The 15,428-nt window shown below is 46.7% G+C and overlaps 1 protein-coding gene across 1 annotated transcript; it reads left to right on the forward strand.

The window, feature by feature from the left end:
• Window positions 1-921: 921 nt before the first annotated feature.
• On the forward strand, window positions 922-8,898 carry LOC310699086 (uncharacterized protein). The gene is made up of 3 exons (XM_083520702.1): window positions 922-958; window positions 5,644-5,825; window positions 6,715-8,898. Exons 2-3 carry the CDS (start codon window positions 5,666-5,668, stop codon window positions 8,670-8,672), a joined length of 2,118 nt encoding a protein of 705 aa, XP_083376828.1. The 5' UTR covers window positions 922-958; window positions 5,644-5,665; the 3' UTR covers window positions 8,673-8,898.
• Window positions 8,899-15,428: the final 6,530 nt, after the last annotated feature.

Consider the following 15,428-nt stretch of genomic DNA (forward strand, 5'->3'; position numbering starts at 1 on the left):
TTTTCTTTCTTGGCTTTGCAAGTGAAGCAGATCCCTTCAGGAAACTCCCAGCAAAAGGGTCCCTATTGCATCACCTGCAGTTACACGCAGGGGTTTGTGAACCCTTGTATGTGTGAATGCACTTATCCCTGTGCATTTAGAAGAGCACGGCATTAATTTCGTGAGATCCGCACACTGATCCCATCACTTTTGGAAGCACTGCTGTGCAGCCCCACCCGAGGCTGGCTTACTCAGAAGTAAGTCCTACTCTCCCATGCAGGCAGGCATGGTCATTTCTTTTCTCTTCCACATCTGTCCCCCCCCCCTTGAGTCTCCCCCACCCAAAGGATCGCGTGGGCGTTTCATTCCTTGCATGGGACACTTTCTCCTCTCTTTTTCCTGGGATGAAAAGCGGCTGCAGAAGCAGGAAAATCCGCTTGGCGGGGGGAAGAGATCATTTTCGGGAGGGGGGGGAATCTCCTGGCCGGGAAGCCACCCCCTCCTTCCTCCCCCCCCCTCGCTGAGCTGTGGGGTTTTCCCCCCGGGGGGGTGTCTTGATGGAGCCATCTCTGAGCCCAAGACACCTCCTGCCACTGCGCAGACCTTCGCCTCTTCTCCATCCCAGCCTTTCCTAGGGATCCTGGAGCCTCTATTTTGGGGGAGGGGCGGAGCCAAGGTAACCCCCCCCCATGGCCACCCCCGCCCCCCTTGCTGTTGGTCTGCTTCGATGGGGGCTCCTTGGGGCAGAGGCCTTGGCCCAGAGGGAGGGAAGGGGGCAGCCCCTGGAGCGCAGGCGCAGAAGCAGCCAGGGAGAGGGAGAGGCGGGCTCGGTGCCCTCGGCTTGGCAAGGGTTAAAAGGAGCCGAGCTGGATTGCCCTAGAGAGGACAGGAAGTGAAGGACCTCCCTGGCCCACTTCCCTTCCTGCCAGCCGCGAGGAGGCTGCTGCTTTCTTCTCTCGCCTGGGCCCAAGCTTCCTGGGTGAGTCTCCTCTCTCTTCCCCCGGAGGGCGCCGTGGGGAGAAGGGGGTCCCAGGGGGCAGGGAGGGGCATGGGGGGCCCTGCTCAGTGGGGGGAGACCCCCAAGTCATGGCAGAAGGCAAAGGAGGCGCAGCAGCGAAGGGAGGGAGGGAGGGAGGGAGGGAGTGGCTGGCAGGCAGGCGTCGCCCCAGGAGTTGGGCTAGAAGCCGGGGAAGGAAGGTGGGGCGCCCGGGGGGGGAGGGAGGCGCTCCCCTCCTAGCCTGGAGGTCATCAAGTACCTTTGGCTGCTTCGTTCCTGTGCTTCAGGTAGAGTTGCACCTTTGGTGGGGCAAAATACAGGTGTGGGTGTGTGGGGGGTGTAACTGGGGGGCTACAGATTCCTTGACCTGGTGCAGAAATCCCTTCAAAGCAATCCGTTCTTGTTGTTGTTTAGTCATGTCCGCCTCTTCGTGACCCCCTGGAGCAGAGCACGCCAGGCCCTCCTGTCTTCCACTGCCCCCCACAATTTGGTCAAACTCATGCTAGTCTCTTCGAGAACACTGTCCCACCATCTCGTCCTCTGTCGTCCCTTCTCCTTGTGCCCTCCATCTTTCCCAACATCAGGGTCTTTTCCAGGGAGGCTTCTCTTCTCCTGAGGTGGCCAAAGTCTTGGAGCCTCAGCTTCAGGATCTGTCCTTCCACTGAGCACTCAGGGCTGATTTCCTTCAGAATGGAAAGGTTTGATCTTCTTGCAGTCCATGGGACTCTGCACCATAATTCAAATGCAATGCAATGCAATCCATTGCAATGATCCAATGGAAGCTCACAGTCACTGCAAACATTCCAGCAACAATATTGACAGGAAATCCTCCTGACCTGCTGGATTTCTGCCTGCCAGAATGATGTAGAAACGAAGGCCAAAAAGTGGGGAGGGGGGATTGTGGGAGAGAGAGCAACAAAGCCTGCTTCTCTTCCTCATAGATTGGCATACCCCAGAGCACCGAGGTCCATTTGGTTCCTGTTGGGATACTGCCAGGGAGATGAAGTCCATAGCCCCCAAGGCGGCTGCCGGACGATCCATCGATCTCCCTTAGTCACGCAGTATGAGCTATTAGCGACACGAGTTTCCTGGAAATACCTTGCCACATTGCAGGGCTCATGCACACTCTTATCAGCAGTATTCACACAGTGAAAGATGCACGTCAGGAGAGCATATTTACAGGCTTTATTCAGCGTTGATCAGAAGAAAGAAAAGACATGACCGTCTGCTTCAGTGTTCAAGCAGAGAGAGAAAACGAAAGCAATAGCAAACATAAACATCCTGTGAACAGGAAATACGCAGGCTGTGACACAAACATCCTGCTCCCTTTTAAGGTGGAACGGAAATATCCTAACAGTTCCACCATGAAATATTTGAGGCCCCCACCCCCTTAATGGGCATTGCCATTCAACTGGTGTGTGCACGCTGCATCTTGTGATCAGCTTTGCAGGGTGGGGCTTACTTGGGTCCATGGGCGTCCGATGGGGAGAATTAAATCCTTAATTAAATGAGATTCTGCCCCTTAACATAAATCCTGGCTATGCCCGATGCCTGCTCCCTCCTAATGTTTTATTCAAGTTGGCACCCCTGATTGACTGTAGCTGTTCACTGCTACTATTATTATTGTTGTTGTTGTTGTGATTGTTAAATTTCTATCCTGCCCTTCATCCAAAGTTTACAGGTCGATTCACAACATAAACATGCAAAATTAGAACACCAAACGCATAATGAAACAAAGGCAAAGGCAAACCAATGATCTCTCCACCCACAAACATATTTCAAAGGCCATAGAATGCTAACCAACCAAAGGCCCAGTTATAGAAAAAGGTTTTTGCCTGGCACCTCAAGATGTCAGGAAGGGGCCAGGCGAGCCTCTCTTGGGAGAGCTTCCCCCGAATGGGGAGCCACTGCAGAAAAGGTTCGTTTTTGTGTTGCCACCACCCAGACCTCTCATGGAGAAGGCACACAGAGAAGAGGCTGGATGGCCATCAGTCAGGGATGGTCTAGTTGAGACTGCTGCATTGCCCCCAGGGGGTTGGCTAGATGACCCTCAGGGGTCCCTTCCTACTCTACAACTCTCTGGCGCAGGTTTGTGAAGATTTTTAGGTACAAGTTGGATGCAGGGCGTGCATAGGATTGTAGCCCATCTTATGCACCGTCGGCTCAGGAATACGTCCCGCTGATCATGATGAGACTCCCAGGCTGTGCCGTCCTGCTTTTTAAATAAGTGTTTTCCTTTTCAGATAATACAGAGCATGGTGAAATCCCAATAAATAGTGCCTTTGCTAGACTCTTTTCAGGCACCTGCTAAAAGCAGTCTTGTTTAGGCAAGCTTACTCAGATGTTTGGGAAGCTGAAGGAATTTTAATCTGTTTTAATACTTTAGCTTTTGTATGTTTTAAAGTAGGGTTGTTCATTTTTCTTGATTTTACTGCTGTCATTTTTTGTTTTGTTTTATGTTTTGGTAAACAGTTTTGCAGGTTTTTAAAAATAAACTTTATTAAATAAACAATAAATATAAATGAAATAACAGAAGCCAAAACACAACCCATCCTGTAGATTTAAGTATCTGTCCCCAGTGGCCTACTTGTTATCAGAGGCCCAGAATCCACATTCCTTTGTAAGAAAATATGAAATAAAGTCAAAACAAAATCAACGGGGGGGGGGGGGGAGTTACAAGAAATTTTCCGCACCAGCTAACACCTGACCTTGCTACGCCACTGCATGGGGGCATGCAAAGAAACCCCCTTCAGATTGAGGGATAAGTCACATTTCTAAACAGGCTGTAGCCAGACGGGAACATTTGCACATGGGAGGAGCACAGGGAGAAGAAAAGCCCTTCTGCATCTGCAGCAGCACAACTGGGCCACTTCCTCTGTCCCAGATGCAACAAAACATGTCTCTCCCCTATTCAGGCTAAACAAGTAGACAAACTAATGTGAAAACAGATTTATCCTCAGGAAATGCTAAACAAGGATAAAAGACTCCTTCTCCCAACCTTCTGGGATTATCAGTCATTGGGTGGCTTGTACTATTAACAGAGGACATGGAACACATAAAATCCTTTTTGGCTATCTGTAATAAAATTCTAACCATCTTGAAAGGTACTTGTAAAACCTTCTGGAAAAATCTAGCAGAGCATCTGTGGGTTTTGATAAAAAAGAAATGGAAATTGGTGCAGTCTCAAAAGAGGCTAGTTCTTTCAAGCTACCCTCAGCCTTTGGGAATCTTGTCACAAGAGGAGTGTAAAGCTCACCTCTGGAGTTTATAAAGGGTATACATGCCTGGTGTTCTTAAGAACACTACAGATTTAGGACATGTGGAAGATCTATACTTTGATGGCTTCCATGCCAGGGTGGGGGCCACATTTTGAGGCTGGAGACTTGCGAAGGTTGTGTATAAACACAGACAATATCTAAGGAGGAGTGGTGTATTCGTCTCATGATATTTCAGAAATGTGGCATCACCAGCTCCTCTGCTTCCACATACAGATTTGGTCCCTAGGGAACCCCTGACAGAGGCAAATAGGGCCACAACATCTGCCTGGCTTGCAGTGAGAGAGCTCAAAGAGTGTGAACTGGGCTCTCCATTCAAAGCACCTAGCATGGGGGCACCCACATGTAATAGCTACTTGTCTACTTTCTGCCCATGCTCTGGGGTTGCAGTTTTCAGGATTGGGGACAGGGCGCCACTGGTTTTGCCACCAAGTTCTGTCCAAAAGCCCCACTGAGTTCAGTGGGATATGTGAGAGAGTATAGGCCCATACCCCAGAACGAACCTAAGGATTAGGTTGTTCATAAGAAGAGGAGGGAGTGAGGGAGAGGGAAGGGTTAATCTCAATAATATCAGGACCCAAGCCAACTGCTGCAGTTGTGGTTAAGCAGCTAGCAGCAGCTGTGGTTAAAACCACAATTGCTTCAGCTATGTAGGCCAGAAGCTGTTTCCTGCTTCATGCTTCTTGCTTCAGTAATGCAAGAGAAGAAGAACACACATACAAGGGAGGGAGGGGAGCTTAGCTAGCCATATAGCCATATGCCATATAAGGTAATAAGTTGTAACCTTGCGAGCTGATTGGGGAGACGAATGCATGCTCCCAGGTATAACAATGCTTGCTGAACACAGTATACGGGCCGCCAGTCTTTGGAAGATATTCCACTGGCTGCCTCTGCGCCGATCTCAATAAAACTCTTTTCTCCGAAGAAGTTGCTTCCCTGGTGCTTTTGTTCTCTCCTCGGTCCTGGGCAAGCGGGCAAATGAATCCCCTGTAAGCTAAGGCTTCATTGTCAACCTACGTATACAAGCTGACGTGGTTGGAAGGAGGGAGAGGGTGCCTGGAGGGTATATATACTGCATGTAACTTGTCATTTCTTTGGACTTGCTGTGGACACACCACGCAAGTGCCTTCTGCTATCCGGAGAGCAGAATAAAGTCTTTCTTTGAACCAACTCGGTGTCATTTTGACTTCCTTCCTCCTGTCACGGAGCAACGCAGACCCAATCGGTGAACTCCAATAAGGCTACATTGGAACCACTGGAGATGTTTAGGAAAAGGGCTTGTGTTGGGAAGGGGCTGCCCCATTTGTGCTTCTTCAGGGGCAGGAGAATATCTAGCACAGGAGAACCCTTGCAGGACCTCTGAGGTTCCCTTTGCTTCTTCCTCTCTCCCAGGACCCTCGACTCCATAGGAAGGATGAAAGAGACGGATCCTGCAAAGCTAGCAAGGATGGAAGGGGGAAGATGGACGGTTGACCTGGTCAGGTTGTCTCCCGCATCGCTCCCCACAACCTCTGAGCGTTCCCTCTCAGGGACCTCCAAGAGATCTGGTGACTTGGATGGATGGAGCTGGAGAGGTATTGGGGCTTGCTCAGCTTGGGGGTGGGGGGAGGCAGGCAGGCAGATGGAGATGGAGAAGGGGAGCACCTTTTCAGGCTCCTCCACCTGCCTGCCTGAACCTCCACTGTTTGGAGGGAGACCAACAGCGTCTGGGATTCTAACATCCCCACGGTGAACCCTGAATGGAGGGATATCAACTCTGTCCTCTGTGAATGTTCTCCATCTAGTCATGCCTTTTTAAACAAGGACCAGGCTTGTCTGAACCTCCAGGCCTTCTTCAATATTGGCTTCAGAGCTTTTAGGGAAGTTGAAATAACTTCTGTGAGGTCTGTTGTTTTGGCTCTGTCTGCATTAGACTGACCTCGGAGATGGAGTGGATTCCAGGATTGAGCCAAACAAAATCTATCCCAGATTAAAGCCAAGCAGTATGTCAGTTAATACCAATCAACAAAGGCAGTGAAAACTATAGTAAGGCCTCACACCTAACTCCAGTTCTTCCTCTGTCACAAGCATTTATTAACTTTGTTCAATAATGGATGTGAACCATATCGCCTTTGCTCTGAGTGGGGTTTGGGTCCAGGACAGCACTGCAAAGTGACTTACACTAACATGGCAGTGCATTGCTGGGGGAGGGGGGGTCAGGTGTTGGATTTGATGCTTCTGTGTCATCTGTGCCCCGTCACGGTATGCTGGCAGTGTGGCCCCACCGGTTTCAAGTCAGGTACCCCGCAGGCATGCAGAAATGCTGGGGGGGGGGGTCAAAGACACCACACATTGACAATGACATTAAGTTAGACTCCAAGGATGTCTGCTTGAGGCTGAAACAGAGCACTCTCGTCTCGCGGGGGGGGGGCGGACTTTGTTCAATAATCTGGAGGCTCTAATTAGCGTCTCTTTTCATTGCAGATGGTGATGAATTGGAAGAGAAGAACAAGGGGGACCAGAACAGAATCCACATAGCAGAGAAGTCATATAAATATTCAGAGTGTGGAGAGAACATCCGTCAGAGCTCCCAGTCCACCTCCCATCAAAGAAAGAGCTTCGTTAGGAGTGATAGCTTCACTTCACATGAAAGAACAAAGAGTAGGGAGAAATTGTATCAGTGCAGAGAATGTGGAAAGAGTTTCACTCGGAAGGGCAGTCTCGCTTCCCATCATAGAATTCATACAGGAGAGAAACCCTATAACTGCATGGAATGTGGAAAGAGCTTTAGTTACAGCCACCATCTCACTTCCCATCAAAGAATTCATACAGGGGAGAAACCCTATCATTGCTTGCAGTGTGGGAAGAGCTTCAATCGGAAGGATCATCTCACTTCCCATCAAAGAATTCATACGGGGGAGAAACCCTATCACTGCTTCGAATGTGGAACGAGCTTCAGAAAAAGTTCCCATCTCAGTTCTCATCAAAGAATTCATACAGGGGAGAAACCCTACCAGTGCTTCGAATGTGGAAAGAGCTTCAAGGAGGGGGCAACGCTCTCTTCCCATCAAAGAATTCATACTGGAGACAAACCTTATAAGTGCACAGAATGTGCAAAAAGCTTCAGCCAGAAGGGTAGTCTCACTTCACATCAAAGGATTCATACAGGGGAGAAAACATATCAGTGTTTGGAATGTGGAAAGAGCTTCCAGAAGGAGATTCAGCTCACAAGGCATCAAATAATTCATAGAGGGGAGAAACCTTTTCAATGCCATGAGTGTGGAAAGAGCTTTCGTATCCGGCTGAGTCTCACATTCCATCAAAGAATTCATACAGGGGAGAAACCCTATCAGTGCTTAGAATGTGGAAAGAGCTTTAGTCAAAGTACACATCTTACTTCCCATCAAAGAATTCATACAGGAGAGAAACCCTATCAGTGCTTCGAATGTGGAAAGAACTTCAGTCTCAGCCATAGTCTCACTTCCCATCAAAGAATTCATACAGGGGAGAAACCCTATCAGTGCCTGGAATGTGGAAAGAGCTTCAGGGATAGGTCAAAGCTCTCTTCCCATCAAAGAATTCATACAGGGGAGAAACCTTTTCAATGCCATGAGTGTGAAAAGAGCTTTCGTCACAGTTCCGGTCTCACTTCCCATCAAAGAATTCATACTGGGAAGAAACCCTATCAGTGCTTGGAATGTGGGATGAGGTTCAATCGGAAGGATAGTCTCACTTCCCATCAAAGAATTCATACAGGGGAGAAACCCTATCAGTGCTTCGAATGTGGAAAGAGGTTCAGTCAGAGCTCCAATCTCACTTCCCATCAAAGAATTCATACAGGGCAGAAACCATATCAGTGCTTGGAATGTGGAAAGAGCTTTCGTCAGAGAGGTGATCTCACTTCCCATCAAAGAATTCATACAGGGGAGAAACCCTTTCAATGCCTGGAATGTGGGAAAAGCTTCAGTCTCCGTCACAATCTCACTTCACATCAAAGAGTTCATACAGGGGAGAAACCATATCCATGCCTGGAATGTGGAAAGAGCTTCACAAACAGTGCCAATTTCACAGTCCATCAAAGAATTCATACAGGGGAGAAACCATATCAATGCCTGGAATGTGGGAAGAGCTTCAGTCACAGGAAGACTCTCACTTTGCACCAAATAATTCATGCAGGGGAGAAACCATATCAGTGCTTGGAATGTGGAAAGAGCTTCAGTCAAAGTGGAACGCTCTCTCAGCATCAAAAAATTCATACAGGGGAGAAACCCTATCAGTGCTTGGACTGTGGAAAGAGCTTCAATCGGAAGGATGGTCTCACTTCCCATCAAAGAATTCATGCAGAGGGAAGACCAAAAAATTACAGTAATAAAGCAAAAATTATTAAACAACCTGTACAAAACACAGTTGAATGGGAAAGAGAAAGGGACGGGGGAGAATAACTAAAAATACCCTTTATCACATTTGTATCATATAACAATAGAATGGGAAACATGAAAGATCTGTTCAAGAAAATTGGAGATATGAAAGGAACATTTCGTGCAAAAATTACCATAATAAAGGACAAAAGTGGTCCGGAGTTACAGTGAGGGAAGGGGGTGAGTATTTGACCCTCTGCTAAATTTGCCTGTTTGCCCTCTGATGAAGAAATAAGCCATCCTTAATTTAAATGGTATGTTTATTGTTTTCTGTGAGAGACAGAATAACAACAAGAAAAACCCCAGAAACCCAGAGGACAAAAGTCAGAGATTGATGTGCTGTGCATTATAATGAGTGAAATAAGTATTTGATCCCTTTGCAAAAGATGACTTAGTGCATGGTGGCAAAACCCTTGTTGGCAATTATAGAGGTCAGTCGTTTCTTGTCGGTGGCCACCAGGTTTGCACACGTCTCAGGAAGTATTTTGTCTCACTCCTCTTTGCAGATCCTCTCCAACTCAGTAAGATTTCAAGGCTGATGTGTAGCTACTCGAACCTTCAGCTCCCTTCACTGATTTTTGATGGGATTAAGGTCTGGAGACTGGCTAGGCCACTCCAGGACCTTCATGTGCTTCTTCTTGAGCCATTTCTTTGTTGTCTTGGCCGTGTGTTTTGGGTCATTTTCATGCTGGAATACCTATCCTCGACCCATTTTCAATGCCCTGGTAAGATTGATTGCTTCTGTCAACAGGTGTCTTTTGCACAGGTACTGTAACAACCTGGGATAACAGGTAAGACTTCTCCCTTACACCAGGTGCTTCTAATCTCAGTTTATTACATACAGTGAAGATACCAGGTAGATTTGACATCTGGCTGGTTGATAGGGGATCAAGTACTTATTTCACTCATTATAATGCACATCAATCTCTGACTTTTGTCTTCTGGGTTTCTGGGGATTTTCCTGTTGTTATTCTGTCTCTTACAGCTACAATAAACCTATCGTTAAAATTATGGACTGGTCATTTCTTCGTCAGAGGGCAGCGATGGATAATTTTGGGAATATATGCTCCCAATGGGAGGACATCTGAACTTTATAAAGGGGATATAAACTTTATAGGGAATATAATGTTAATGGGAGATCTAAATGGGGCCGTTTCATTAGGTTAGGCAGGATAATATAGAAATTGGACACAAGAGGGGGAAATTTGTTGTACATGACAACAAATTAGTGGACTTATGGAGACAAACATCCATTAGACAGGGAACTTCTGGAGACAAACATCCATTAGACGGGGAATACACATTTTATTATAATGCTTAAAACTCAACAAGTAGAAGAGATGCGGTGTGGGCAACAAAAGAATTGGCTCTTTTGTTGGAAAGTGGAAATACAGGGACCTCTGGGTCAGTGCCATCGGCAATGGCGGAATTCCTCTGACCCGAGGAATTTGCCCCGTGGAAAATAGGGTCTGACTGCTATGGCGAAGGCAGAGACCCGGGAAAAATCACAGGCAGGAGAAGCCTGTGAACGTGGGACTCGGCGGGCACCTTCTGCGCCTCCCCTACTCGCAGGGAAACCCGATTTTGGGGTTCCGGAGCGACGTGGGGTGAGTAGCGCGGTGCTTCTAGTCGTCTGCTTCTTTAACGGAGTGAAGCTGCATAGCTGTTGCCGGAGAGTGCTGACTTTTTCCTGTGGACAATTTGAACCTAATGTAATTACCCGTGAGTAGAGCTGGAATGGGAGAATTAGACTTTTAAACATACAATTTGGCATCGAAGCAGGGAGGATCAAAACAGGAAGTCTGCCTTCCCCTTTTTGTAAATAGACTGAGGCAAAAAGGCTGTAAGCTGAAGCCTTGGAAAGCCTTTCGCAAAAGACTAAAATTTCAACGGTAAAGAACATTTCCCCCCCCTCGAGGGCAGGAGAAGAGGGGGGAAGTTGTGGACTGAGCAGACCTGCAGGAGAGAGTGAAGAGAGTTAGAATTCTGCCACTCTGACCTGGAATCGGACTGCCTGCTGGATTGAAGTTTTTTGGAATGTTCAGTGACAGCTAGCTAAGCAAGATAAATACTTTATTTCTATATTGCTTCTACAGTTTTGGGGTCTTTTTTTAAAAAAGAACAAATAGTAGCAGAAAACTGAAACTAATTTTGGATCCTTGAATTGTGTTTAAAAGGGCGGAAATGACTGGCAGAATCCGAGACCAGGGAGAAGAGTCGGTGGAAGAATATTGGAAAAAGTTTAAAGACTATTTACAGAAATATTGTAAAATTAATGAATGTTAGAAAAATGTTGGAATGAAGTTATATGGCTTCAGTAGAAATGTTATAAGGAATTAAGTATAGATTAATAGAGAATTAAAGGGGAAAATAAGGTTAAAATGTGTTATGATAATTATGGGATGGAAAGCAGAGGAAGATGGAAAGGAATTGCTGAAACAACTAAATAGAAGTGGAATACAAAAAGGGAGGTGTGAAGAGGTCATGGAAATAAGTGAATGAAAGATTGAAATTATTTCATGTGTTTTAAATTGTTTCTGTCTTGTTTTCTTAGTTTAAATTGTTTTTGTTTTGTTTTCTTAGTTTAAATTGTTTTTGTTAGTTTAGTGTTAGGTATTGTTTTTGTATTGTACTGTTTATTTTCTTTTTCTATGTATTGTTACGGAAAACCTGGGTGCGTGTTTACCCTGCCACCCAGCCAATCGGACCAAGTCCGTGGATTCTAGCGGAAGAAAAGGAAGCTCAGCCGGACGCAGGAGCAAAATGTGGAGATCCAAGTTTATTGCGCAACAGGTTCAAAGTGGAATTGAACCCCGAGCATGGGGTGACATAGACTTTTAAAAGTTCCCCCCATCACCCAGAATACAGTGCAGGAAACGTCATGAATACATTATGGGAAGGTCATGTTTCGTGGGTTACATCATGAATACATTTCACACGTCATGAATAGATTATGGAAGGGGTGGGACCACATTCATTAACATTTCAGATGAGGGAGGGGGAATATGCGGAGGGAGAAATATGCACAGATAAACATTCATCAAGTACCGGTGGTGGCAAGACAATGGGTCAGAGATATGCATCGTCTGCCACCCAATATTGCCTAGAGGAAGGGTTTGGCGAAACGATCTGACAGGATTAGGAAGTTCCTGCGTACGTGACCCGCCGCTTTGGGGATTATGGAAGTAGGGACAGCATCATGGAGTCCAGGGGGAGCTGAGTTGAATGACACCAAGAGTGAGGAAATCGGAGCTACGGTTGATTTTATATCAATTTATAAAGATTTCAAAGGTTTCCGGGCTATTCCGTACTGCAGGGTAAAAGGTAGAACAGAATGGATACATTTTGACAGGCGGAAGAGGAATGGATACATTGTAACTGGATTTTGACAGGTTTACGAGGTCTCTGGTTTCGGATCCATTGTTCTCGCAGCAGGGGGGCCGTCCGCCGCTTGTTAGGAGTGAAATGAGGCGTGCAAGAGCTGCTTGAGCTAGCTCTTGCAGGATGAATGCATGACTGTGATTGGCTAAAGCGCGGCCATAGGAATAAGCGGAGAAGAGAAACACTCGGTCTACTCGTTCTAAGTATGGGGCGCAGATAGGCATAGGAAAGATAGGGAGTATATTTATATAGTCGAGCTTATTTCGCTCGGGAAAGAATCGGGAAAAGTGTGGTGCTTGTGTAACAATGAAGGGGCTCCGAGGGTGGGTGTGCGGTGGCACCCTCGAGGTCATCGCCTCGGTCAGTCAAGGAGAGGGGGAAACAGGCACCCCCCCCTCGGTCCGTATTAGTATGTTCAATTTGTTGGAAAGTAATAATTTTTTTTTTAAAAGGAAAGTGGAAATACAACTGAGAACAATCTTAAGACCACTATTCAGTATTAGTTATATGTCAAAGGGAACAATTAACACATAGAAGATGGAGACTAAATGAAGCTTCCGGGAGGGGGCCAAGCTCACTAGCCATCAAAGAATTCATACAGGGGAGAAATCTTTTCAATGCCATGAGCGTGGAAAGAGCTTTTGTCACAGTTCATCTCAATTCCCATCAAAGAACTCATACAGGTCAGAAACCGTATCAGTGCTTTGAATGTATTTTCCAGTTTCTACCCTCAAGACTTTTGCCATGACATTTTACCCCTCTGCCAGAAGAGCATCTTTAGCTCCCTAGTTTCTGTGGCAACACTTTTTGGGATGTGGTTCTTTGCAGGCACAATTGTATTCAATAAAAGGCCTATCTTTCCACTTGGAGACTTCCTCCTTTTCTTTTGGTTTTCTGCGGGTAACCTCCAGTCTAGGATTCTCTTTTTGAATTTCTCCTACATACACATGACTGAATGGAAAAAATAAATAAATATGAAAATGATTTATAATGAGACTGAAACACTAAATTTTTTGGTAGGAACAACTCTTTAAAACATTCAAAAAATGAATCAGCGACAAATTTTAAAACATATTTTTTTCATACTGTGAAGTTCATTTTACAGGTGGTTTGGGGGGGCATTATTCCAAAGCAGAACCCATCTTTTTCACAGGATCTTTATGAAATTTGGGGATGTCTGCATGTGATCCCATCTCTACAGCTCACATATAAACACCACAGAGAAGGTGGCCGGAGCCTGAAAGGCGAAAGCATCGGCCTCAAATGCAGGCCTCAGGGATGCTTCCCCTCCATGGAGACCTGGGACCCCTTCTCCTTCGGAAGGGACCTCCGAGAAGGAAGCCAGGGCAGATCAGTCCCTGGACCTTGGAGGCAATTCCTAGACTATTCTGGAAAGATGTGTGATGGAAATGACCGGGGGGGGGCACATCATTAAAATTGTTAAATGTTACAAATATTCTGCCTGAATTTATCCTTTCAACTTGGCAGCTCAGGGAAGATACTTAGCTTTAAAAATATACCTCCTTTGCCAGTTTCCTCCATTCCATTGCCCTTGGAAAAAGGACTCTTTCCCCTGCCACCTCTCCAAGCGTGAAGACATGTATACACACCTCCTAACCCAGGAAATGCCCAGAGGTGACAATTGCTGGGCTCATTGTTCTCCAAGGGAAGCCAGATCTCATCACCGGACTTGCCTCAGGCTCCAGACATGCAAAGGAAGTTCTGTTGTACTTTTGGGTGGTGGGTACTTAAGACATGTTTGCCTATGCTAATCTTATACTTGGGTGTTGTCCTGACTCATTTGCCTATGCTAATCTTGTGTAACCCTCCCCTTTCTGAAATTTAGCGATGTAGCAATGATGTATTGATGGTCGGCCAATTGGTGCCAAAGAATGGCAGATGAAGTTGATGGACTATATGGAATTGGCGGAAATGACTGGCAGAATCCGAGACCAGGGAGAAGAGTCGGTGGAAGAAGATTGGAAAAAGTTTAAAGACTATTTACAGAAATATTGTAAAATTAATGAATGTTTGAAAAATGTTGGAATGAAGTAGTATGGCTTTAGTAGAAATATTATAAGGAATTAAGTATAGATAGGTTAATAGAGTATTAAAGGGGGGAAAATAAGGTTAGAATGAGTTAAGATAATTATAGGATTGAAAACAGAGGAGGATGGAAAGGAATTGCTGAAATAACTAACAGAAGTGGAATACAAAAAGGGAGGTGTGAGGAGGTCGTGGAAATAAGTGAATGAAAGATGGGATAATGAAATTGGTTGATTTATTTTATTGTCTTAACCTTGTTTTGTTAATTTGATGTCTTGTATTGTTGTTTTTTCTTTTAGTGTTTTTGGAAAAATAATAAATATATATATATATTTAAAAAAAAGATGTATTGATGATTCTGTGCAATGTATTGATGATCCCCCCTCCCGCCGCAAAAGGCAATCAGGCCGTGTTTGCAGCCTAGCCAGGCGCGCGATGTCCTCCCGGGTCAGCAGGGGTCCCGGGCCGGCGGTGAGCGATGCCTCCCCCGCCGCCGCAAAAGGCGAGCAGGCCGTACTAGAAGCCCCGCTGGGGCTCAGGCCAGCAGCCAGTGGCAGAGCAGTCAAGCTCCCTCCCACGCTGCGGACAAAAAGCCAAAAAGGCCGCAACGTCCCCAACCGAGGACGCCAAAAATGCGGCCTAGCCTGGCGGAGAGGCCAAATCTCTCCCCCGCCCCCCATCCAGGCAAAGCAAAGAAGGCCGGCTACTTACCTCAATCCAGCCGCCTGGACACGCTCCTGATCTTGGAAGGAAGAACAGGAAAAGAGGCTTGAGCAACGGAGTCATCCTCTTTTCTTTTGGCCTTAGGACCACCCCCGGCCGGCCGTCCATTGTCCTCCCTGGCCAAGGGCAGGTCAAAGGCCGGATCAAGCAGGTAGGTGGCACCCGCCCAGGTGAGCCCCACTCGGTGCTGCAAACCCCGCCCACCTGTGGGGAAGGGAGGGTGGATATTCTGGGATGTGGTGGGAAAGTTTTAAAAGTTAATGTCTCCCCCTGCTCAGAGTTCATACTGCTATTTGAACCTGTTGCGCAACAATAAAGGCTCTAAGTCTACTGACTGCTCTTTTGCTCCAAATTACTTGGCTGGGATTTCCTTCTTTTACTGACCACATGGACCAGTGGGGGACTTGTACCCCACCGAGCTGGGCTGCTGAGTAGTCTCTCAACCCAGAGTTTTCTTTCACAGAGGCCATATAAAGTTCCTTTCCCCATTTGTCAGGAGCCTGATCTCCATTTGGGGTTCCTCCTTCCGCACCCCAAGGTTCCTCCAAGGCCTTGGGAAAGGAAACTGATGCAGGCTCTGGTTGCTGCCCAGGGCCCTGCAGGGGATTCAGGCTGGGGGGGGCTGTCTCT

Source organism: Podarcis liolepis (assembly GCF_965112155.1).
Source record: "Podarcis liolepis genome assembly, contig: HAP1_SCAFFOLD_111, whole genome shotgun sequence".
In the NCBI taxonomy this organism is placed as follows: domain Eukaryota; kingdom Metazoa; phylum Chordata; class Lepidosauria; order Squamata; family Lacertidae; genus Podarcis; species Podarcis liolepis.

Coding starts and splice junctions, on each gene's coding strand:
- LOC310699086 (XM_083520702.1), top strand. CDS start 5,666: ATGAAAGAGACGGATCCTGCAAAGCTAGCAAGGATGGAAGGGGGAAGA. Junction 5,826..6,714: donor GGATGGATGGAGCTGGAGAG/GTATTGGGGCTT, acceptor TTTTCATTGCAG/ATGGTGATGAATTGGAAGAG.